General features: G+C 30.0%; 1 protein-coding gene across 1 annotated transcript in view; it reads left to right on the forward strand.

Annotated features, from left to right (window-relative positions):
- Nucleotides 1-26,104, forward strand: part of LOC129975749 (receptor-type tyrosine-protein phosphatase kappa-like) — a 242,981-nt gene that overhangs the window by 193,124 nt on the left and 23,753 nt on the right. The window contains exons 6-9 of the mRNA XM_056088941.1: nt 4,981-5,106; nt 6,075-6,226; nt 17,567-17,702; nt 19,576-19,725. Coding sequence (XP_055944916.1) covers nt 4,981-5,106; nt 6,075-6,226; nt 17,567-17,702; nt 19,576-19,725 — 564 coding nt within the window. The remainder of the gene's footprint in view (nt 1-4,980; nt 5,107-6,074; nt 6,227-17,566; nt 17,703-19,575; nt 19,726-26,104) is intronic.

Genomic DNA, 26,104 nt, shown 5'->3' on the forward strand with positions numbered 1-26,104 from the left:
CCAGTATCAATACAAATTAAATATAGAATTTAACTCCTTTGTCTATAGCTTGATGCTAATAAGTATTCAATATATTACTACAGTTCTGGTATTTTATTTATTGATTAAACGCAGGTATATTTTTTATCATTTAATTTTAAAAAGATTTTTTTAAACGTGAAAATACTTTTCGGACACTCTGTATATTGTAAACACAATTTTATATTAAATATTCTATATTAAATTGTTGCATTGCATATTACAAGAATGAGAAAGCACATATTTTTATTTTGTTTATTTCCATGTGCGTTGCCACACAGACAAGTTAAATACTTCCACGAAGAAAAGTCAGTTTTAGTAAACTTGGTTTATTCAAAATTTAAAGTAAAGAGAAAACAAAACGCTAATACAATCGCTTCAAAAGTAAAAAGATCATAATAAAATATATTTAATGAAGCTAAAGCACTGGCTTAAATATATATATCACACATTAAATTTCTAAAACTTTCCAACGCGGAAAATTTTACGCAACTTAACCAAAGTTGCGTAAAATTTTATTATCTTAAAGAATTATCATTAATTATCTTAGTTATCATTAGTTATTAATTATCATTATTTATCATTAATTATTAATTATCATTATTTATCATTAGTTATAAATTATCATTAGTTATCATTAGTTGTCTTAGTTATCATTAGTTGTCTTAGTTATCATTAGTTATTAATTATCATTAGTCAGTTATCATTAGTTATCTTAGTTATCATTAGTCAGTTATCATTAGTTATCATTAGTTATTAATTATCATTAGTTATCTTAGTTATCATTAGTTATTAATTATCATTAGTTATCTTAGTTATCATTAGTTATCTTAGTTATCATTAGTTATTAATTATCATTAGTTATCTTAGTTATCATTAGTTATTAATTATCATTAGTTATCTCAGTTATCATTAGTTATCTCAGTTATCATTAGTTATTAATTATCATTAGTTATCTTAAAGAAAACTAATTACAAAAATCTGTGGTCTACATTAATCTAATTTAGCATTTCAAAGTAAGGAAAGGAAGTAAAAACGAGAAATGTTCTTTTACATATATCATTATTATTATATGCAAAAAACTGCGATTAGAATTTAAACAAATTATAAACTGCGAAACAAATACAAAATAGTACTGCATTGAAAACTAGATCAGTGAATATTTTTAACTTTAAGGTGACGAAAAAAATCACTGAAGAGAGAAGTTATTTTGAGAAAACAACAAAGTCAGCGATAGTGGTCTCTTCGAAACTTTCGCGCATACTCTCCAATAAATACAATATACGTATACGTGCATTTACTGTGTTTTATTAACCTATGCACCTGGTGAACAATAGTTATGAAAGAACCTATTAGACAGTGATTTTTTTTGATGATTTTTTGGCGATTATTCGCTCACATACTGTTAATACACAAGTACCTGAAAACTAAATGTGTATTTTGGATACCTGTTTTCTGAGTGATTAAAACTAAGATTTGACACAGACCTAAAATACACAATCGCAAATTAAATACACAATTTCATAAATTTAAACCATTGTTTTTGTTTTGAATTATCGCCTTTATATGCTTGTGAAACTACAAAGCAAAAGAAGATCAACCGCTGGACATATATGCTTTCAAATTTGATATATATCTACACTTTAGATGTTAAATTTATGTGCTAAATTTCATCCACCTAGTTATATTCGTTTCGCAGTTATCGTGTTCACTTATACTCGGACAGTGGACAGATAGACTTCTTCATAATAGATGTTGTTTATAATTTTATAGAAATCTACAAACGAATGATTTAGAAGCTATGTACCAAATTTCATCCGTCTAGCTTTTAAAGAGTTTTTAGTTAACGTGTTCACAAATTGACCGAGCAGCAGACAGATATAATTTCAAAAGATCGCTTTTCGAGCTCGTGGAGATTCAAACGAGGAGATTCGTTAAAATTTCCAGTTCGAATTTTTTGACGATTGCAATACTTTCTTTCTGTATAGTTTGTATGTGAAAAATAATTACGAAATTTTTTGACGATTGCAATACTTTCTTTCTGTATAGTTTGTATACGAAAAATAATTACGAAATTTCTTGACGATTGCAATACTTTCTTTCTGTATAATTTGTATACGAAAAATAATTACGAAATTTTTTGATGATTGCAATACTTTCTTTTTGTATAGTTTGTATATGAAAAATAATTACGAAAATAGAAAAAAAAATTAAACTCATAATTTTTTATACTTTAGAGTACTTTTACAGATTCCAGCCTCAAATGTTTGTTTGAATAACTCATATGGCGACCTCCTTTCTGTCTACTCCTTATAAGTGAAGTAATTAAAAGTAAACCTAAGAGGCCATGGATGAGAATTCCAAAATTTTGAATATGCTTTAAGAATCATTTTTAAAGATAAGACCATTCATATCTATATAAATTGAAAACGGAGAACTGATTTTTGTATTCATCTGTCTTAAAATATATTTCAGCAACCGCAATCGTGTGCCAGTGCTGTTTGTGTGAGGATTTTTTTGCTTCATTTTTGCTATAACTGAGTAGAACCAGTCTGCTTCTTTTACCTTCCATTAAACGTGAAGGAGGGAATCTATATATGTCCTGATTAGAGCTCTAGGCTCTTAGGAAGTTTTCTATTTTAACAAGAAAACTCTCTGATACGCGTTCCATGAAAAGACGCTCTAACTACTGGTTGTCCTTATAACCCAGTTCAACTCGGAAAAGTGCTTCTGATGGACCTAAGGCAGTAATCTGAAGATTCTCTGGAAAAACTATTTTGAGGACAGTGAAAGCGTAGAAGCGATTATTTCCCTCTACTTCGAGATTTTTGGTCTTAAGAAAAACGGAACAGCTGGTTTCTATGGGTTTTGTGCTTCTCCCCCCCCCCCTTCTAATTATTTTTATTTTATTATAATAAATGATGGTCCAAAATACCTGGTTTTGACAGGAATGGATGAATGAAAGCTGTAATCAAGGAAGAGAAGAACTTTATTTGAGGTCATTTTTTATTTTATTAGGCATAGCGTGTAAATTACACCTGCAGTGTTGTCAAAATACCATTATTATTTTTATTCTTAGGATAGGTGATTACGTTGAAAAGTCGATTTTTTGCGAAATTATGAATAAATTATGAAATTGTGAATTTAATCAAATTATAATCTTTGATAGAATTTTCTTATGAAAAAAACCTCATAAATTGAAATCTAATGTATATTTTAGTTCAAAATTAGGTGCAATAATTTCTCAATATGTTCTGCAATTCCGGAATTAGAGAATAAGTAATCTATTGACTTGGAAATATTTTATAGTGGTTTTCAGTGTTTTAAACCCAATATTTAAAGAAAGAATAGAAATGTAACTTATTTTGTAGTTCAAGAATTATATAATATTGTCGCTTTGATAAACCACATGTTAACTAAAATCAAAGATAACACTGGCTAATCTCACTCGAGACATTATTCAAAGAATTAAACCTTACATCTGTTTTTATTCTCAAGACGAAAATGACTCGAATCTTCCAGATTTAGAAAGATATAGAAGTTATAAGAACATTCTAGAACAGAGGAGAAATAACCGAAAGTAAATCAATAACAAAACAGTTTTGAAGCAAGCTACCTGAAGTCATATGCGAACTTACAAACTGTCGCTTTCATTTCATAACATTCTACCACTAAGCCATTCAGTCCGAACCAGATGAGAACAAGTTTCGTTACAATATATTTCTTAAGCTATCTCCAACTTTTTAAGAAAAACATTTGATAAACTTCTACTCCAGTAGAATTTGCTTTATACCTCTTTTTAGCCAAAAATAATGCCCCTTTTTCCATTTTTTTTAAAAATTTGCTACCTTAGCATATTTTGGTTTTATAAATGTTTTTTAATCTTTTTTATGCGAGTATTTAAAAATATTTTTACACAAATATTTAAAAATATAATTATTTCCGAACTTTTTCAAAAAAATTCATCCGGAACACAGTCACATACCTTAAGAAATTTATTTCGGTTCTTTATGCGTGCGTGCGTGTGTTTGTCTGCGTGCGTGTATGTGTGTCTGTGTGTATGAAAGTTCCGCAAGTAATAGTAAACAGTTCCCGTCATTGGAAAATCTTGAGAACTTCAGCAACAATAATTAACGAATTTGACTGTAACATAAATAATTTAATAAAATTATAATTTCAAATCAAGAAAAGTTCATCTTCACTTAGTTTAAATTAAAATATCAAAACCGGACTTGTCAAAGAATTTGAAGCTAAGACTAGAAGGCAAGTTCTTTTAATTTCCTGTATTCCGACAGTAATTAAACTCTTCTATTCTAAGGAATAGTTAACAACCTATTATTTCAAAAAGTTTCAGAAACTCTAAATGACTGTCAAATGTAAATGAATTATGTAATTTCCGCTGGATAAGGGAAGAGACGTACTAGGCAGTATCTATTCATTCTGACAAAATACTTTTAACGAATGATTACAGTTCATATTTTCACATAGCCATTGAAAATTTTGAATCACGGAGAAAGGCATGAAATTTAAAAAAAAGCGTTTAAATTTCAAATTTTGGTAATTTCCTGAAAAATATTTTCTTAATGTCTTGCTAATCAATGATTAAGTAGTAAAATATTTCTTTTTTCAATGATTCAATTGGTTTATTCTGAAGCAGCAATAAGTCTCTAAGACTAATGATAAAAAAGAAGATTTATATAATATTTTATTACTTTATTTAAAGAAATCAAAATCAGAAATAAGTGTTAAACAATGTGAATATTTTCAAATATAATTATGCTAAAATGAAAAAGACGTCATCAAAACTCAAAAAAATGATATAAAAATTTATTATAAAAAGATCTTATGGTTCTTCATTTTATTAATTGATATAATCATATCGAGTATGATATGTCTTATAATCATATCAATATTCTGATTCCAAGATCTCTAATGAAAATATTTCCATTCTAATATTACTAGGTTATGTGTGTGCAGTATTGGCCCACAGATCTGGATAAACCAGAAGAATATGGGAATCTGGAGATAACTTTATTGGCTGAAGAGCAGCTGGCGAATTTTTTCATCAGGACTGTCAAAATAAGAAAGGTAATGTTTCATTATTTATACAGGGATTTGGATTCTAGTATAAATTTTCCAGTGGCAACTCATCAGTTAGAAATTGTAAAGGATATTTTTTAAAGTGCCTTTTCAATGAGATTAAGACAAATTTCTTGTATCCAGTGTCAGATTTTAAGTTTCTTGGGTTTTAATAGAATAGCTTTAATAGTTTTAATAGTATAGTTAGCTGTACGATGGCATAAATATTTAATTTGGTGAGATTAAAGCTACTACACAATATTAAAACACACAAGGAGTTTTTGAGACGGAATTCATTAATTTGAATGGATCACAGATGATAAAGACGACATATGAGCTGTTAAAGCTCTTTCCAAACTTTTATGCCCCAAAAATACTAGATATTTTGACCTTCAATGTGTTTAACATGTACATAACTAATAATAATTAATAATCTTATGTTGAATTTGGTCTCATAATGCGATTTCCATTTTTGAAGTCGAGATTTTGCCATGATGCCCCAAGTAGGCTCGAAATTTTAATAAAGAATATAGTATTCGTTTATTTTTACGGCCTCTATGACAAATGGCTAAAAACTGGAAACCATAGCCAACGCAATACTGCCAATCTTGGCGTTATCAGAAAATCGCCAATAAAATGCAATGCAATCACTAAGTAAATAAAAATACAACCATCTTGACGAAATCTTGGTATCTTATTATATTGGAGCTTGTTGAACTTGACGTAGTATGAAAATTGACAAGTAAACTGGAGGCCGTAAAAATAAACAAATACCGGAAAAATCAATCGGTGTTGCAAAAAAAAAGGTTTTTTTCTGAAAAACTGAAAGGTGTGCTACAGTTCTGCATCTTCAATAGACCAGCCTCCATTGATTATTCTAATAATTGACTATGAACGAAGACTCTAAATTAACATTCAGGTATTTATGGTATTTTAACAGCACGATTAATTTTTCTCTTTTAATTTTGATTTCACAGGCAGATGAAGAGCGCGAAATCGTTCAACTGCATTACACCAACTGGCCGTCGCACACTTGCCCTTTTCCCAGTGCACTGCTGGAGTTTCGCCGGAGGGTTCAAGTGTACATGATGCGCTACCCAAGTACTGGTCCTGTCGTGGTGCACTGCAGGTAAGAGCATGATGATGACAAATTTCGATTAAGTGTCCGTATTTGTATTCTAAAAAGTAGATGGGTTTTCAAGAGGTTTCAGAAGTTCGTAACTGCAAACAAAAACAATATTTCTCAAATGCAGAGGATGGGAAATTAATATTTGTTCCAAATGGATGGAAATGAAATTGGATTTTTTTTTTAACTAAATAGAATTTACTGGTAACACTAATAGCAACTGAAACCTCCAGATGGTTTACTATTGGTGGCATTACATGAGATAAGACAATAAGTAAAACAACTTCTTGGGAATATTTAAATATGTTGTCCTACATTAAGAAGCCCAGATGTCTAACATAGCAGTAAGCACCACTTTTATTGTTTATGTCTTGCTATGTTTTCAGATATGGTGCTGAATACACCAAAAAAATGTAGTTTATTATAGTTTTGAGCTTTCAAAGAGTGAAGACACTCTGTCCATAAGTAAATTGTTACTCCAGTTGATATCTTATCCTATTTAATGCCTATTCCTGTAATGGGAATGTCTATGCTACCGAATAAATTCGTCTTCTATAACATAAAATTCTGTTTCATTTTCATTTTTTTTCAACTGCAGATTTTATTATTTATTTTTCCTCTTGATATTTGAATCAATTTATTTTTTGAATAGAATGTTATTATGAAAGTGAATATCATATCCACAGATTTAAATATTTTAAGTTTACTGCATAAATTAAACTTTTGGTTTTATTTCTGCATTAAATTATGTCTTGACTTTTCAAAGCAGAATTAAACCAATTCCAGTCCATTTTTAAATATTCTGCACAGATTTCAATATTGGGGGAATATCATTTTTAGAACTGTCCAAATAATATCTTGCGATAAAAACTGTATATAACCAGCTAGGGTATCTCCCTCTTTGTAATTCCATATGCAAGAAAGTAAAAATGTGCCTTTTTGCTGTTCGATAGCAATTGGATAACTATGCCAAAAATAAAATTACCGCTACTGAACATTTGATTCATTTTTCATTTGTATATAACTATAGAATACTCGAGTATGAACGAAAAGTTTGATTAAAACTTGAAAAGAAGCTTTACCATGATGAAAGAATCAGCTTGATACGTAACAATAAGATCAATCTAAAGACGCTGAGAATTTCTCTTTATAATTTTTATAAGTTGGAGTATTATCCGGAAATCTTATATGCAATATACATCGAGCAACATAAATATACCTGACAATAAAAGTATTCAAAACGTTCTACAGGGTTGACAATTGCATCAAGAACTAACAGATTTGTTACATAACTGCTTCTTGGTTACTAAATGTTGATTAAGAAAGGTTCCCTAATTATATTTAGATATTTAATTCCATTAAAAATTAATCAAAATTAAAGTTTTTTTTCTCAATAGCGTATTATAGAAAACATTTTTGTGCTGCTTTGAATTTTAAATAATAAGATCTTAGATAATATTAATTTTATTTTTTTCTATTTTTGATAATTTTTAATGTATTTAAGTATATTTTACAACAATACTTTTCATTGTTTTAATTGCTGAATTTATATTCACCTACATTTAAAGAATATTAAATACCATTTTTTTTTCTCATTATTATTTGGTTTAGATCTGGAGGGTTGTGGCTCCCTTTGTCTAGGGATGACTTATCCTCCTTCAGACTAAAAAATCTATTAAGGAAAATTTTCTTTCAGAAGAAAATTTCAAAATTTTCTTTCTATTGGCATTTTTTTTTATTTCACCACAGACATGAAATATTTACTTTACACATATCGGCAATTGAGTCCTGAACGTTGCTGGGTATAAAAACCTTGGTACTAGTATCACCAATGTTTAAAAGATAGAAGAAAATACCACTGGTTTGGGTTAATTGCACCGCAACAAATTACAAGGTTTTAAAATCCTGATGATTATGTGTCATGTTTTTGCATGGAAACATGCATCTAAACCGTAAGTATTATTGCAACTGTATCAGTTCATTTCTCGAATTGCTGAATCGTTTTAAAAAATTAATCGATTGGTAAAGTCAACCATCTAACTCTCCGACCCGCCCGAAGGCACACGGATTTAAACCATAAAACTGAATGACCGAACCGCCGCAACAGCAACATTGGCGGGAACTGTGGTTGAGTCCTAAGGGCCGTCACCGGCCACGATACAACCCTCTCCGAAGGAAGTACGTCCCGTCATCGATGGGAGGAGCCAGATCCCCCACCTATTAGTGTACCCTCCGGGATGGCGAGATCCAACCACCATGCCGGAAGCATCTCATCCTCATTTCGAGGTGCCCCTCCCGGGGGACTAATCGATTGGTAAAAATTGCATTCTCTCTACCTGTGTCAACGTGAGCACACGAGAGAAGTTTCAGTACAGTTCGGATTTTTTAATATTATACGCTCTCTACAGTGGTTCAGAATTGGCTTCAAAGCCTCTTGATCTTTGGAATGTATAGTAGAAAGTCGAGAAAATTCGATTTACATCATATAATTGAAAATTTTGATAAAATGTAACCTAACAGTTGAATTAAGTTGCGTTTTAGTCATTGCGATCTACCATTATTTTGAGTTAGAATATCATATCTTCCAATAAAACTTAACAAGCTCATTTATTTGTGGTTATATAGGTTTTGTCATATTTATTTACTTTAATTTAAAATTCCCATTTTTTTTTTGTAATGTGAGATGTATTAGTTTGATATCTGAAAATGGCGCTAACTGCGCCATCTATTTGTAAGTATTTAAATTAATTCTTTTCTCACATTTAAATCTATCGCATGCGCTTTTACACGTAAAACCTCTATGATGCATGCAATTAGAAAAGCAATAAAAACTTGTTTAAAAACAATTGCAGGGACGTACAAATAAAGTATGTTATCACAATTGAATTCAAAGATTTATAACTTGACCTTCGGACCCTAGCATTATCTTATTATTTTAGCTTGAATTAAATTTAAAATAACTTTAATTAAAGAAACAGAATTATCTAATTTGAGGCTAACTTTATCAATGGCAATAGCGATTATTTCTTTTGAAATGTGTGCACAATCAGAATAATAAATTACATAGGGAAAAATTCATCTATTCAGAGATTTTGAGAAGTTATTTGTACTTCGGTCACATACCCGGAAATTCATCTAGAAGATCTGAATCAATCTAAACACATCTCCCCTCCCCCTCTCTAATGAATCTCGTTCTCGGCTATTATTGTTGCTATATAATAATGAGCAAATTTTAAAAATGAAATACCGATAAACGAATCAACTTTGTTAAGTGACAACTTTAAGGTCTAGAAGTTCGAGCCTTCTTTAAATACTTTTTTTAATTAAGATTGATTGAAAGACATCTATACAGATGTCTTTCCTGAAAAAACGCGATTTTATACACAAAAAAATCATAACTAACTATTAGAATAAGTATATTCAACTTCCGCTTCGAAGTGTTTGCAGTGCAGTATAGTAGTCTGAACAACATGAATGATTGCGGGTTTCGGTTCGAGTCGTGCTTTTTGCTTTATTTTTTTACTTATATATTTATATTTAATATTTTTGCTTTTTAAGTTTATCTATATAAATGTCTTTCCTGAAAAAATGGGATTTTGCACACAAAAATTTTTATGACTCACTATTAGAGCCTTTTTCTTTCTGCTTTCATGCTGACAATGTCATATAGTGGCGACCCGATTTCACCAAAAACTGTGGGTAAGATCAAAAATATAAGTAACTAGTTGATACCCGGCGCATTGCTGCCGCAGTAGGAATAATTTTGGAAATAACGTTTGAACAGCTGTAGCTATCTTGTTTAATTAGGAATGATAGAAATAATGATATTATTTTCTTGTCGACAATGAATGCATTCATTGAAAATGAATGATATATAAAGGAAAAATATAAATAATCTTTATTCTGTTTTTTTTAACTTTATTATCCATGTATACTTTAGGGTAGGCGGTATTTTTTTGTTTTTCCGTCTTCAGCAAAAACAAATAAATTTCATAAAAAAAACAAGTAAATTTGTCTCCACGACTCGCGAGCATCCAACATACAACTGGCCATGTGAAAAATATGGATTTTCTGGGTTCAAAGCAATACGTTGGCAAAGTTTTATCGCAATTGGGTGAACAGTTCGGCAGCGCATGAAGTACGAACAACCAAACATTTATTTTTATATATTAGATATAATAATTATACTGTTCCTATAACCTTAGCGAAAGTGCGAACAATAAGTTTGTTGTATCGCAATTGGATGAATGGTATGTCAGTGCATAAGGTACGAACAAACAAAAATTCATTTTTATATATTAGATGATAGATAAACTGTAAAATGAATACTGATATGTAGCAGATTGTTTCGAATAACATGTTAAGCAAAGTGCATGCATGATTTTTTTTTTTATATAAATGACTATTTCATATGTAGGTAAAGTTGATAAAAATATTTTATGTAATCAGTATTTGATTCCTATCTGACTATTTTCTCCGAAAAACGCGATTTTACAAAAGAAAAAGGAAAACTTGCCGAGCGAAGCTCAGTTTTCCAGATATTAAAAGATTACATTTAAAAGGAACATGGAAGTACAAAATTATCCAAATCTTTATAAAACCAAAATTTTGCTTTTCTTTTCCAGATAACATCTACCTACTACTACTTCACTGCTAGCAAATTAAGTTATTAACGTATATCTTGCATCTTTACAAAATTCAAAGCGTCATCGTTCATCAGGACAGATCATTAAATCAACAGTAACTTCATTTTCATTTCTATTAATTAGGCAACATTCAAAATATAATTCTGCGCTGATTCATTGCAATACCTGACCTGACTAAAATGAAATAATTTCCTCTGCTTCCCATAAGAATATCTCAATGCAAAATTGGTTTCCAACTTTAATAAAATTATGAAATGTCACAATATCAAATGAAGGATGAACGTGAAATTGCAGAAACATGAAGATGAACGTTGAGAAATATGAAAAATATTCACAATTTTCAATTTTAAGATAATTTGAAAAATGAGTGCGAAAGCGATGCACTCCGAATATATTATCACCTGCTGTCAAAGAAGCATACGTAATAATAATGCAACACTGGTAAAAGCAGGTAAAAAAAATATATGCGATTAAAAGAGGATGGTAAAAATTGTCATTTATGCTTAATTGCCATTAAGTAAAATTGTCATTTATGCTTTCATATTCTCACATGATAACAACATCGTTTTTAACATGATAATGTTTATAAATTATGAAGTAATATGTATAATGTAATTATAAAATCAAACATTCATATAATGTTTAATGAAAAATCTGCCAAAACTGTTTACCGGATAGATAGATCATCAGATCTAGAATTTAAAAAATTTGGCAAGTTGTTGCTTCTTAGTTAATAGCTATTCATTTAAAAAATTTAATTAAAAATTAATTAAAATTTTAAGAATTAATCTCAATAACTTAGGGGCAAATTATTGCATAAAAATCATTTTTATATCATAATAAAAATGATGTCTTTTAATGCAATCACTCCGAGACTTAAGAATTTTGATAACATTAATTAATTAATAATAATAACCGAATTGGGTAAAATCAACTATATTTTTATAATAGAAAAAATAAAAGAAACATTTATCTCAGGACTATGTATAATTTATTTCAAAAATAGCAATTAAAAAAATTCCTTAATTATCGCAAAGCGAGAATTATTCCTTAACAATTCGCTTATATTTGATTCATATTCATATTTTTTATACTTCATTACGGGTTTTAAATGAATAAATATTTGACTTATTTGTTGTAGATTTTTCTTTCTTTTTTCCCTGGAACATTCGTCTCTTCTGAAATGATAACATTTATTACTTGGCCTTGCTCGCAAAAGGCTTCTGATTTTCCAAAATTTTACAATGATGCGATTTTATTAAAAAAAAATATTTCTGAAAACAAAAAAGATTCAAAGTATTTAATTACTGCAAATTTCTTTATTATCCATAAATATGAAAAGTCAAAAAAGTTTTCAAAATCAACACTTTAACATTATAATATTCAACATTTCTTGTGTTCTCTTTCGGATTCTAATATCTAATTTGAAAAATACATATAAATATCTTTCTAGAAGTTCCATATTTTTTTAAACATGCTCCAGTGAAAATATCTTTTGCATATCTCATGCAATTAGTAATCTTCCTCTTCCAATGATTGCCGTTTTTTTTTTATTCTTAACTCTTACATTTCTTCTTTAAAATCTCCCTCTGAAATTTTTTAGATAATGTTGCGGAATCTTTAAATCTTCAGTAATTGGTAATTTTCCTCTTTTAACAACTGCCTTTCAGTACTTAATTTTATCATTTCTTTTAAATTTTATTTTCGGAACTTCTTGAGGAACTCTTCGAAATCCTTTACATCACCAGATATTAATGATCCTGCTCTTTCTAGGTCTTTTTGTAGTACAATTCTTAATATTTCAATTTCTTCGTTAAATTTGATTTCTTTAACAACTGAGGGTTTATTTTGAAGTCCCTTTTTGTTATCCTCAGATATTGATGATCCTATCCTTTCAATGACTGTCTTTCATCGCAATGCATCCTTTTTCTTAAAGTTTCATTTTTTTTTAAATTTTAGTTACGTTTTGGAAATTTTTTTAATGCCCATTGATTAATTATCTTTCACTTTGAAATTCAATGGATGTATTCTAAGCAATAAATCTTTGAATCTACTTTAGAATTACTTTCTTCAATTTTTACAATATTTTCAATAAATCTTTTGTGTTTTCAAACGCTGCTTATTTTCACCTTCTTTGAATTTTTTAATGTCATTTTTAATTTCATTACTTCTTTAAATTGAATTTATTTGAAAATATCTTGAGAACTCTTTTGATTTCCATTTAATGGCAATCTTAACTTTAAAATGATCCGCTTACAGCATCTCATAATGTTTTCGAATTTTCTTTTTCTTTGAATTTTTTTTAGTTCCTTTATATTCCAAAATATTGACGATACTTTGTTCTCAAATGCAATCTATAACCATTAGGAAAATTTTTTTCTTCACTTCATTTAGCTTTCTTTTTCAAATATTTCGTAAAATTCATTGTTTTTATTTAAAGCCCGTATAATTTCCTTTAAGATTATTCGTTAATTTCAGAAATAACTGAATATATTTTCAATAACTAACTGATTTGTAAAGGTTTTTATCAAGCATCTTCTGTTTTGATTTAAACTTTCAATTTCAGACATAATTCCATATTTCATTTTTAAAAATTTCAAAAGATTATCATTAAACGATCAAGATGTAAGATTTTTTAAAACTTTTTTACCTGACTTCAATGTATGTTGCCTTCCACCTTTAATCGGAAGCAAGGAATAAAAAGATCTATCGTCTTATTCTTATAGGGTTTTTTCCCCAAAATTTTCAGTAATATATTCCTTGCAATGCAACATCGAAATTCATTTAAAATGGTGTTAAAAAATCAAGATAAATATATCTAAATTTTTCCGTTTCAAAATTGTTAGATTTATCTTTCCCCGATATAATTTTGGAGACTTTTTTTTAAATTTTATTTCTTCAGATTACAAGTCAAATTTTTAACAATATTATCTTTGAATTCTTTATATTTTATTCATCGTACATTGTCACGAAGATGCAAAGAATAACAGGTCACAAAGTAACACTATATCAAATTTATTAGCTTTAAGCACTTCGTAACATGCAGGCCAAGAACTCATTCCACTGCTTGTGGAACTCAGAATTTATACCTTTACAGAATAATCTAAAATTACAAAGAAGTTTATAGAAAGTTCTAGAAGCTTCTAGAACATTAAGAAATGAATAATAAGAAATTCAAATAAAAGTTCAACCTTTAAATTAATGCTACTTGGCTGGGATTCGAATCCTTGACTTTGGATATTTCAAGCGCGTGCTTTACCTATGAACCGAGCAGATCTTCCTTTTGCGACGACATAATCTTTCGCACGTTTTTTTAAGTTTTATACCATTCTAAATATCGATTATCCTTCTTCAGAATTAAGTATGGAATTATGTTTTTGATAATACTGAGCTTTCTACCAAAGGTTATTTAGGCAAGTTTTTCCCGATTCCAATTCTATTTTTATTTCCTTTTCAAAAGTCTGTATTATAACTCAATGCGACATTTTAATTATACTGGTTAATGAAAACTTCTATGAAATATCAATTATTATAAAGAAATCTTTAAAACTATTATTTTTTCACTTTGAAATTTCCTCCATTTTCTATTAACTCAGAAGACATCTTCCAATGGCTTCTGCTTCAGTTAACATCATCTCATTTAAAATGCTCATTGCTTCCATTAACTTAAATCAAACTTTACGAAACTCAATATTTAACTCATATCTCATTTTTATAAATGTGTGACTTGCAGTAAAATTTATATTGCAATTCAGAATATAATATCGGATACCTATCTAAAACTTTTATTTATCGTAAAATTCTCTCTATCGCAAAAGATTCTGAATTTAAATTCTATTGGCTTTCCTCTCTGAAAAGTTTTGCTCTTTCATTTACGAAGTTAAAAGACTTCTGAAGCTCTGGAAAGCAGCGACTTATCTTCCCTCCATTTTACGCATCGCCAATATCTTTTGATTAACTGTTGCATTAGCCTATCTAGATGTCGATGAAATAAAGATGAGCTTGTATGAAAAATGAAATTTCTTTAGCAATTTTAAGAGTTATCTACAGAATAGTTTCTTTAAAGATTCAACAAATTCTAAAGTATAGTTTTTCGTATGATTTTAATTTTTTTATCTTTGCAGATTTATTTATACGGAATTTAATGATGATCTATGTTATAAGAAAGTCTATCATAAGATACAGTCGTTCTGGGTGAATAAAATCTTTCTTTATAATGGTTATTACTTGGAAATAACGTCATTAAATCTAAGGTATTTTGTTCATGGGTTCTTTTAAAATTTCCCGAACTTTCGTTAGAAAAATGCAATTATTTTTTCTTTAGTTTCATTTCTTGTTCTTTCTGCCATTTCACGTAGACCTCCATATATTTATGTTATATTTGACGCGCTCTCTTGTTTGGATTTCATCTTCTATCATATAATACAAATCGTCCTGAATTGAATATCCTGACTGAATGCAGGATATGCTAAAAGAACATTGCGTATTTGTTTTATTAGTAAAAAGTTCTTGTTTAGAAAAGGCGAGAATCTTTGATATATTTGAGATTTGTTCGACATTTATCTCCTCTTGTTCTTCCTGAAAGGTATTGAGTGTGAGTTTAAATTCTAATTGCTGCCTAACTTTTATGTTATTTTCATGTTGCTATAGCGGGAGTACTGTTCCTAAGATTTTCTCGCGAATTCACCAGTAAACGTTTTATCCTCTTTGACCCCCGGAGTGGGGCACCTCGAAATGAGGATGAGATGCTTCCGGCATGGTGGTTGGATCTCGCCACCCTGGAGGGTACACTAATAGGTGGGGGATCTGGCTCCTCCCATCGATGACGGGACGTACTTCCTTCGGGGAGGGCTGTACCATGGCCGGTGACGGCCCTTAGGACTCAACCACAGTTCCCGCCAATATTGCTGTTGCGGCGGTCCGGTCATTCAGTTTTATGGTTTAAATTCGTGTGCCTTCGGGCGGGTCGGAGAATTAGATGGTTGACTATCCTCTTTCCACCGAATAAAATTGTATATATTGGATAAAGCCGTGAATAAAGTGCATGGCTTAGTGAACAATAATAACGAAATATTTATCTTTGGCATGACTCAATCATTTTTACTGAATCTATCTCAAGAATATATATTTCAAACGCTTGTTTTCTGATCAATTGACATCAAAATTTGACACAAAATAACAGTTTTACTCACAAGATGGCATACCGAATTTCTTTGATTTAAACTAATGCATTTATGAAATATTGCGTTTACACGCATGCGAAAGAATAGAATGATAGCTAATCAACCATTTGGAGGATTTGGCTCAAAATTAGATAATTATCTATATTTTAGATGTTAATTTGTGTACCAAATTTTATCTACCTAGCTTTTGCGTTTTGTAGTTATCGAGCTCGTTTATACTCAAATAGCCAGACAGACAGACTTTCTATGAATGGATTTCCTTCAAAATTTAATAGCATTTTTCGCCTTTTGTCGTAATTCTATATACTAAATTTCAGCTGTCTAGCTTTAATTATCGTGTTTACAAACAGATAGATATAATGCCAAAATGCGTTTTTTGGTTTCAGGGGGGTCTGAGCCGTTGAATTCATCCAAATCTCGATTCCGAATTTTTGATGATTACATTATTTTCTCTATACTTCGTTATCTCGGCTTGTGAGCCTTAGGGTTTCAGGTTCGAGATCAGATTCTACCGAAGAACCGTCGTGTAAGGGAGCCTGTTGCACGTTAAAATCCGTCATGCCAAACGTCCTCCCGCTGGTGTGGTGTGGTGTGGAGAGGGGGGTGCCAGTTCAGGTGTTGTCCTCGTCATCTGACCGCTGTTCAAAATGACGAGGTCCGTCCGCAAAATAGCCCTAGTGTTGCTTTACAACGGGACGTTAATATAACTAAACTAAATTATACTTCGTTATACGTGAAAGTAAAAAAAAAAATTAATAAAGCCAACCCTTTTGAAAGCGCATTTTTTCTTTATTTACCTGTGTAGTTTCCTAGTTATAATCCCTTAATCTTTAGTTCGGACATTCCGTACAATTATAATTTATTCCACGTTTAATAAATTTCTAAATAATGCGGTGTGATTTGAAGAACATCAATAATTATTTTACACATTTATTAAAGTTTGGAGTACCAGATATATCATGTATCTTGTACTATATTTACTCGCATTTCTAAATTTTTTAGATGGTATCCTTTATCTTCTGTGTCTCAAGCATTCAATTAATTCTGCATAGATTATAGTAGTATATTTTTATAGTAATATATTTCTTTGTTCTTTACTTGCATTAGAAATATTTCCCAAATTTGTTTTATATGTGAAACCAGCGACAGTGGTCTTTCCGAAACTTTATCGCACACTCTTTAATAAAGTTGTTATCCCCGTCTCCCCTCTCCCCAGCACAGAATGCTTGACCTTGGGCAAGGCCAAAGAAAATGCCCAGATTTTTTATCATCAGAATCCCACTTATGAGACTTTTATGCTTCGTAGTGGGATAATACCTTTATTAAAGAGATACAATGAAGATTTGATTTGAATACTTCTGATGGTTACCATTTAGCCTTTGTAACATTTTTGGTCTTCTGACCAAATTAAAATTGCGAGTTCACAGAACTTCAGGAACTTTACAAAACCTCTTCTGCTGAATATTGTTTTTTGTACGTATCTGCTAATAATCCTAACGTCATTTCTTTTGCAGTGACGGCTGTGGGCGAACGGGGACCTACTTGTGCATTGAAGCCAATCTCGAGTTGGCTGAAGAAGATTCTTGCTACGATGTGTTTGGATACGCCAAGAAGCTCAGGGCATCTAGAAGAGGAATGATTGAAACTCTTGTGAGAAAATGTCTTTTTTTGTTGTTGTTGTAATTCCATACGTAATTAGCTTTAACCGGTTAACTTTCGAAACTTGGTGACATTTTTACAAAATTGTGCGAACTGTTGGGACATTTTTGTCTCTCTAAATATTTGTCTAAACTACAGCTTGACAATTAGCTTAACTTTTCGTTTATCGTAATATTTGTTACGTCATCGGAGTTTTGATATATCTTTGACGTGGTTTAGTTTTTATGTTTTTATAGGTTTTCACCTTAGAATTAGGACAGATTTTGTTTATTTGTTTTAACTTGTATTAACTTTGAATGAAATCAGTAATATGAAAATGTAAAGCGTGTGTTAGTTCCCTAAAATAGAAATGAAGGAAGAAAAGGAAATAAAATTTAATTTGAATTTGTATTAGGCAACTGGTCCAAACTTTGAATGCTAATTACCGAAAAGTTTTTATTTAATTTTAATTTTAATTTATTTTCTTATTAAACTTCATTAAATAAGAAATTGTCTTTAAGGAGTAAATAATGTGCAAATGTCGTTCAAAGTCAAAGTTCTGAAGAAAATCTTATTCAGCGTCGAGAAAATTCGACAGCTTTAGGCCTTCTATTATAGAGCAAGAGGGCATTTAATCACAGCGCTCGATTTGGTAGATTTTGTTGAAATTTTTCTAAATGAAGTGAAAAGCGTTTTAAAAAGAACCAGGAGGAATAGATTACCTGGAAATTTATCTCATACTTTCTAATGAAGGTTTTTATCAGTTTTCCTTCTCTCGCATGAAATTGTGAGTCTTTGGTAATGCTGCGAATCCCTTCCATAACATTGACAAATGATAGTTTCGAAATATAAACCTTTGGCGTAATTCTAGCATTTTTACTGAATCTATCTTATGAAGATATATTTTGGATGCTTTTTTACCAACTGATAGATATCCAGATTTGACGCAAAACTGAAATTATAAATATAAAATAATTTACCGAATTTTATTGATTTCAGTCGTTGAGTTTACGTGGATGTTAAAGTACAGATTGACAGATAGTCAACCGTTTGACAAATTTGTTTCAAAATTTGATAAGACTTTATATTTTAGATGTTAAACCTGTGTGTCAAATTTTATATATCAAACTCTTTGCGTTCTATAGTTATCGAGTTCATTTGTACTTGGACATCTGGGCAGATAGTCTTTGGGATGAACAGCTTATAAAGCCAGTTAACAGTTACTCTACATGAACAATTGCTTTTGTATTGTGATCATGTTACTGGGCTGCGAACCACAAGGTCCCAGGTTCTATCATCGCTCATCGCAAACCGCCACCACTTTCTCTGAATGGATTTCGCTAAAAATTTGATAAAAATCTACACGTTTTATTTAAAATCTATCAGTCTAACTCAAAACATTTTTTTAATTATCTCGTTCACAGACAAACAGGGATAATTTCAAAAAGAGTTTTTCGAACTCGGTGAATTCTGAAACTTGGAGATTCGTCAAAATCTCAAGTTCGAATGTTTTGACGATTACAATATTTTTTCTATACTTCGTACAAGTAAAAAATAAAAATTTATCAAAAAAAAATCGGAATTAGAAATTATACAGAAATTATTTTTCGCAATAGGAATAATGAATAACATAGAAATGTATAAAAGTTTTGCAGAAATCTTCATTAAATAGCATATTTCGTTGAAATGAGTTTAATTGAATAGACCACTACATTTAGGAAGAATCGTTGAATTATTAAAAAAAAATTTAAAGATTATCATATGTGCGCACTTATTTATGAGGTTGTTTAAAATCCTGCAAACCATACCTATTTTAAACAGTCACTTGTTTTTGAAAATAGAATATTTTCGTATATTAAAAGCATTAATGTTTTATGGGTTTTAGGAACATTACAAATTCATTTACGATGCCCTGGAGGAGGCCAACATTTGCGGATCCACGTGGTTTCCAGTGAACGCTCTTTCTCAGCAGCTCAAATACAAATCCATGAAAAATCCAGTCACGAGAATGAACGAATACCAAAGAGAGTATCAGGTGGGTGTAGAATTTTTTTTAAACTGGAAAAAAAAATTGTGAGACTATAAAATTGGATTTTATGTAGCCACAGAAGAGCCATCTCATACCTTCCATCCTTACCCATTCTGGTCATTGAATGGTTTGATGGGCATGACACGAGAATTTTATTAAAGACCAGTAAATTTACAGAGGATGTAACAAAAATAAATATTTGCAGAATTTACAATCGTATAATAAATTATAATAATATATAACGGTTTACTACAGTTTTCTATTTTCTGATAAGATAGAAAAATTATCTGGAGTAATTAAAAACAGAACAATATTACGAATTTAAAGGGAAAAAAATCAAGAGTTCTGTTCTAATTGCACTTGTTATTATAACATAGTCGATGAGAAGGCAGTTAAAAATCTAATATAAAATAATTAATATCTATTATAAAATAATTAGGGTAATGGTTATAAAGAAAAAAACTCTCTATTAAAGAGATAATTATGGATGCACATGAATATGAAAAAACTGTGGTGCTGCCTTTTCCTGGGTCAATGAGTGAATGATACTTGATGCTGGTGGCTAGGAAGGCGGGAGAATATTTCTATTTTCACCGATAAATTTAATTATCTTATGGATTTTTTTCCCTGGAGAAGAAGTTGTTGGCGACTCTTTTCATCCATACTTGTTCTAAGCTTAATTTTCTTCATGTGCCATGAGACTGTGTGGACGCACTCTACAACATAATGAAGTGCCGAGCCAATCCCACAACAGCTGCACTGATCACAGTTCGACAAACTGAACCATATAACATAGGTAGGAAAAGGACCGTGGTCAGAGAAGAAAATAATATCCTGTGTGATTCGAAATATTATCTTTCAATTAGCTTAGTAGGAAGTTATCTAACTGAAGGCAGAATATTAAAATTTGTTCTACTTGTGTTACTATTTCTTTAAGATCTTTGCCTTTCCTCTTGCATGTTTTAAAGAAGAGGCCTTTTATATGTCGTTTAGGAAGCTTTACTTGCAAATAAAATTGCCCATTTTGCATTGTATCTTTTATCAGTTGATCTCCTTTTTCATTGCCTGAGTTTTCTACGTGTGCTTTCATCCATGAGACTTCTACTGTTAGATTTAAAAAGAGAATGCTAAAAAATTTCTAGCTGTTTCTTTTGTATCTTTTGGATTAGAAGGATGCCATGATACTTGCTCTTCTGTCGAATATGTGTTTTTAAAATGCTATTGCGTGATTTTTAAACTTGGGGTTGGTTAAATAAATGCTCATTGTACAAAATATAAATAAATACGTATATGTTCTATAATGAATGTTTTGCTTATCACAGTTTTCACTTCTGATTCTTACAATTTTCACTATTAATGCCTTCCTTTCAATTAGGATTTTTTTATAATTTGGCATATATCAATTAATAGAATTTAGAATTTTCCATGAACCCTTATATGAACTGTAATCGAATAATTTACAAAATAAAAAATTAAAGTAAAAGGAATCGATTTCCAAATACTTATTTTAATAAAAAAAAAAAAAAAATTTATTTATTACGGTTTGAAATTGGGCTAAAAAGTATAAAATAATTTCTCCTAACACCATACATATTGTGCTGAAAATTTGTGAAAATGAAATTTAAAAATTAACAATTCTAAATTTTTAGAACAATCTGTATGGGTCAATATATTTTAATTAATTTTAAAAATGGGTATGTTAAAAAAATTATTTAAATAATTAATTTCTGCTCTTTAGCCGTGTATGTGTGTAGCAATGTATTTTAAATTAACCTTTGGATGAACTAATGATTTTGCATGGCGCCATCTGTTGGTACTGAAAGTTTTTAATCGATTTCAAAATTTGTACCGAACAGCCAAACAAAATCATAGACAAGACAACGAATTAATGCTGCATTACCATTCAGTTCTGAGCTATGTTTAAAGTTTCAAGTCTCTAGCTCATTGAAAAATGAGTTAAAAAGCGATTATAAACTTTGCACCGAACAGACGACAGGGAAGAAAGGAAATTATTAAAATACGTGTTAATATTAAAATACAGAGTCATAAAGGAGACAATAGTCTTAGAGAATTTTAGGACAATTTCAGCTAAGATTAATGAAAAAAAAGAAACGAAATTTCATTTGCAAATCGTGGAAAGCTCAAGTAAATGAATTCTATGAAAAAAAGTTATCGCTATAGTATCTTATACAAAAGATAAGCATATAACACATTGAAAATGCAATTCTAATCTTTGATTAATAAAAACTATTTTCTATGAGCATCATACTGCAAGTCATTAATTTCTGTATTGCATTCTTTTATTATTCAAATATTAATAAAATTTTGCATATTCCATCTTCCAAGGCTCTGTTGTGAACTTTGATTTCGGTGTTTTTGTTTTGACAAATCTGAAATTTTTCTCATAGGCGGTCTTTGCTATTATTTTTTTGTTTTTGTTTTTAAGGGGCATTTGGGAAATATTTTCACATGCCTAAGGTTGAAATTTCGTTTCATTTCATTCATTAATTTAGCCTCCTGTCTCTGACAGAGAACATTCTTTCATAGTCACTCTATGTAATCTTTTAATTTGAAATCACAAAGAATAAAAACAAAAATCTTACAAACTGTGTGCTATCTTTAAAAAATGACAAATCAATTTTCTTTAAACTAAAATTCTCGAGCTGAACTAACTTCTCTAAGTAAATTGATACATATATACTTCCTGTGATATATATTAATTTCTCTGTAATGATCTCCTAATTCAAAGGACCAATGACAAGCTCAAAAATTATTCGAATGAGACTTAGAATATCCAATTACGGGTAATAGCCGCGGAATATTTGTGGAAATATTGTGGAAGTTATTTATTTCAAAACCGACGTGGAAATCGTGAAAGTTTAGAATTTATATCACCTTGTTAAGGGAATTTTGAATCTTCCCAAACGAAGAATCAATTCCAAGTTAGACAAAGTAAAAAGTTCTCTAATGGGAATAACATTCTTTGGTATTTTAACTATTTCTTGATTTTTATTGGTATGAAGTGATTTTGCAGTTAGATAATTATACGACATGTTTTAAAGTTATGTCCAGACTTTAAATATTAATTTGTTAGATCATGACATATAATTTTACCTTGGAGGTTTGTTGGACAGAGTGAAATAGAACTATTTTAGTTGAGGATGCTGTAAGTGAAAGATGCGTTAATTGAGAAATATGATGCTACAACAAATAGATTAGACAACAATTAGATACAACACAATTATCACATAAAACAATTTAGATAAATTCTAACGACGCTATATTTTCGACGGCTAGAAGTTGACTACCAGTTTCTCTCTATCGCCGCTAGAGGGCTATTCTTTTATTTGTTATTATCCATCTATTGCTATTTTGGATTTTGGACTTCTATGTACGAATATTAATATGCCAGTGTACAGACCGCTTCTTTAAAAAATACCTGCCAAGTAGCTTGATTAGTTTTAGTTATATTAATTTTCCATTTCGAAATAACTCAAGCTATTTTGGGACAGACTTCTCAATTTTGTACAGCCGTTAGACAACAAGGATGCCATCTGAGCTAGCAAGCTTGAAATTTCCTTAACAACCAGTGGGAGAGATTTGACACATGACGAAAGATGTAACATGAAACAAGCCCCCATACACGTCCTATATTTGAAGAAATCGGGTTTTTGAACATGAAGTCCTTCCACTCCAGATTTAAATCTTATCATAAGCCACAGTGTCTTTCAAATACCTGTCAAACTATCAACTGTTAGAACATTCGCATCACAGACTGAGCAAAGGAGACTTTACAAATAAGAGCTATTTTTACCACATGGTTACCATGCGGTGGACACAGAAGGATACTTAACATCATCTCTTGGATTCTCTTCCTTTCCTCTTGGAAGTCCTTTGTTTGTTAAATACCCACCGCATCAAGCATCAACTGGAAGAGGATCAGCCCATGTCCATGAAACACTTACCAAATTTGAACAATATTGAATATACAAACATTGACGATATTTTTATTGTTAATTTTCGCCGACTCCATTCATTTAAAAGCATTAATACTTTGATCCCCATGAGTTTCGAATTAGTCCTTATATTCAAGAATGCCGATAAGCCTTAGTCCCTCTTTCAAAGTTGAGTGAATTCCCTACTCTGCCCCAAACCTCAATGGCACCTTATATCCTTAAATTGAAATGCTAACTAAAACTATGTTTAACCAATGACTGTTAGAGAGACGTCTAGAAGAAAACTAGCTTTTTTCAGAGTGAGGTACTATAAAAACAATGCAGGAGCCTCTAGTATTCACACTTACCAAAAGAGGAATGAAAGTTCACAAGTACAATTGGGCGGTTACCACATTTTGCTAGAGTGGCCATTTCGGTCATTTCAGTATTGAAAGAACTTACCTATTGGGAAAGATTCACAAAATCATGTATTACATATAATATACATTCAAGCCAAATATCATGAACAATAATTAAAACATCGACTTTGGGATAATGGATTTGAGGCAGATAGTGTAAGATATTTGAACACATCACATTTCGTTACATTATATGGGCTCGTAAAAAATAGATATATATTTCTTTGCATTAAAAGGTGTTCATTATTATTATTATTGTTCATGATAACTGACGCTTTTCTGGAATATTTTCTATGAATATTCCGAAATGATGAAACTTTTGTGAATATTTTTAGATTTGATGCAAAAGTATCATTCATGATCGGATGGATTTAGTATAAAGAGATTTGACATGAATATATAAAGTGTGTTCATGATCTTTAAAAATATTCTATTTAATATAATTTAAATGCGTTGTTAAAAGAGCCTATTTTGCTTGAAATATCCATGTTTCAAGTACACACATTTTATTACAGTGAAATCTCCTTGATCTATTCATAAGAAAAGAATAATAGAAACATTAATTTTAAGTTTAATTTCAATTAAAGTCAAATGCGAACTCGGTGATTAGGATAATGTCATACTAACTGAACAACGAAATAATCTCATCTCATCGCTCAATATCAGCATAATTTTAACAGTTGAATAAGCAACTAATTTAAGTGGTGTATATGCGCCATTTTCCATTTCAGTTATTAAACTGACCCATTACTGTTTTAAATAAGCCGATTTCAAATTCACTGATATGTATGTTGTTCCACTGAGTACCATTCCACTTAAAATTTGCTGCTCAAACGTTGGATTGAGAGTCAGATTTTGAGTTTTCAACAAATCAGCTGAAGCACAGAAATGGCGAATTTAATATTTCAAGAACCATCGAATTCATTCGTTGAAATGCGTACTTCAACCTTTATTGACTTGATTTCTAATGAATCGCTACATTTGCATCTAAATATAAACTAAATAATTCAGTAATTTAAAATCTGTTTTTAACTTAGTACATTGTTTTGCAGACTTATTTTTTTTTATAAATTTATGATATTGTTATTTAGTCAAGAGGTTTTCATAATAGCGTAGTTTAAATAGAACAGTATTTAAATTTTATTTTGAGAAGACAATATTGTTAATTTCATATATCATGCTTTTTGTTGCATGCTGGCATAGTGTTTGGTAAGTACTATTTTTTCAAATCTTTTGTAATTTACCAACCATTTGTCATTTTTATGAAATATTTTGTACCAGCCGCCTTTGGAGATCAGCTGGTTTTCAGAAGAAATTGGCTGTGGTTAATTTCAATAAAAGAATTTAAGCATAAATTGATAGTTATGTTAACCTCGGTAAATTACTTTAAAACATCAAATTTTGATAAATATTCAAGCCGTAAATCTACCTTTCTGTTTAAAATGCATGAAATTCTCTAATGGAGTTTAAACCCAGAACATAATAGTTGCATGTAAACTATACTACCTATGTTATTTAACATTTATTACATTTTATCTAACGTGTAATAGATTTTAAATAGTAGATAAGTGTTAGATAGATATTGTTATTATTATTATGTAATTTATTATCATTGTTTTATTGATATTAATTCTTTTCTTAAAAATCCTCAATTCCTTGGAATTTTCTGGTCAATACTTGGACGAAAGTCCGGATTCTTCATTTAATTCCTTTTTATTCCATTTTATTCGTTTAAATCAACTTTGTCTTTAAATTTAATATTTATTTATTTCCAATTAAGATGTTATCTAATACGAAATTTTTATTTTATTTTCTCATCTTAAATGTGTAATGGATTCCACTATAAACATGCTAAAAAAATTAAAGAATAACCAGAATAATTGTTCGAATTTATTGAGTACGGAATCTTTATTCCTTAACATTCAAAAATGGAAAAAAAAAGCAAATGATTCGAAATTTACAGAAATAATTAAACAATTTTAATTCCACTTTTTTAAAAGTGAAAAGTCTTGTTACAAACATTGAGTAAAA

The sequence above is a fragment of the Argiope bruennichi genome, chromosome 7 (genome assembly GCF_947563725.1).
Source record: "Argiope bruennichi chromosome 7, qqArgBrue1.1, whole genome shotgun sequence".
Classification (NCBI taxonomy): Eukaryota; Metazoa; Arthropoda; class Arachnida; order Araneae; family Araneidae; genus Argiope; species Argiope bruennichi.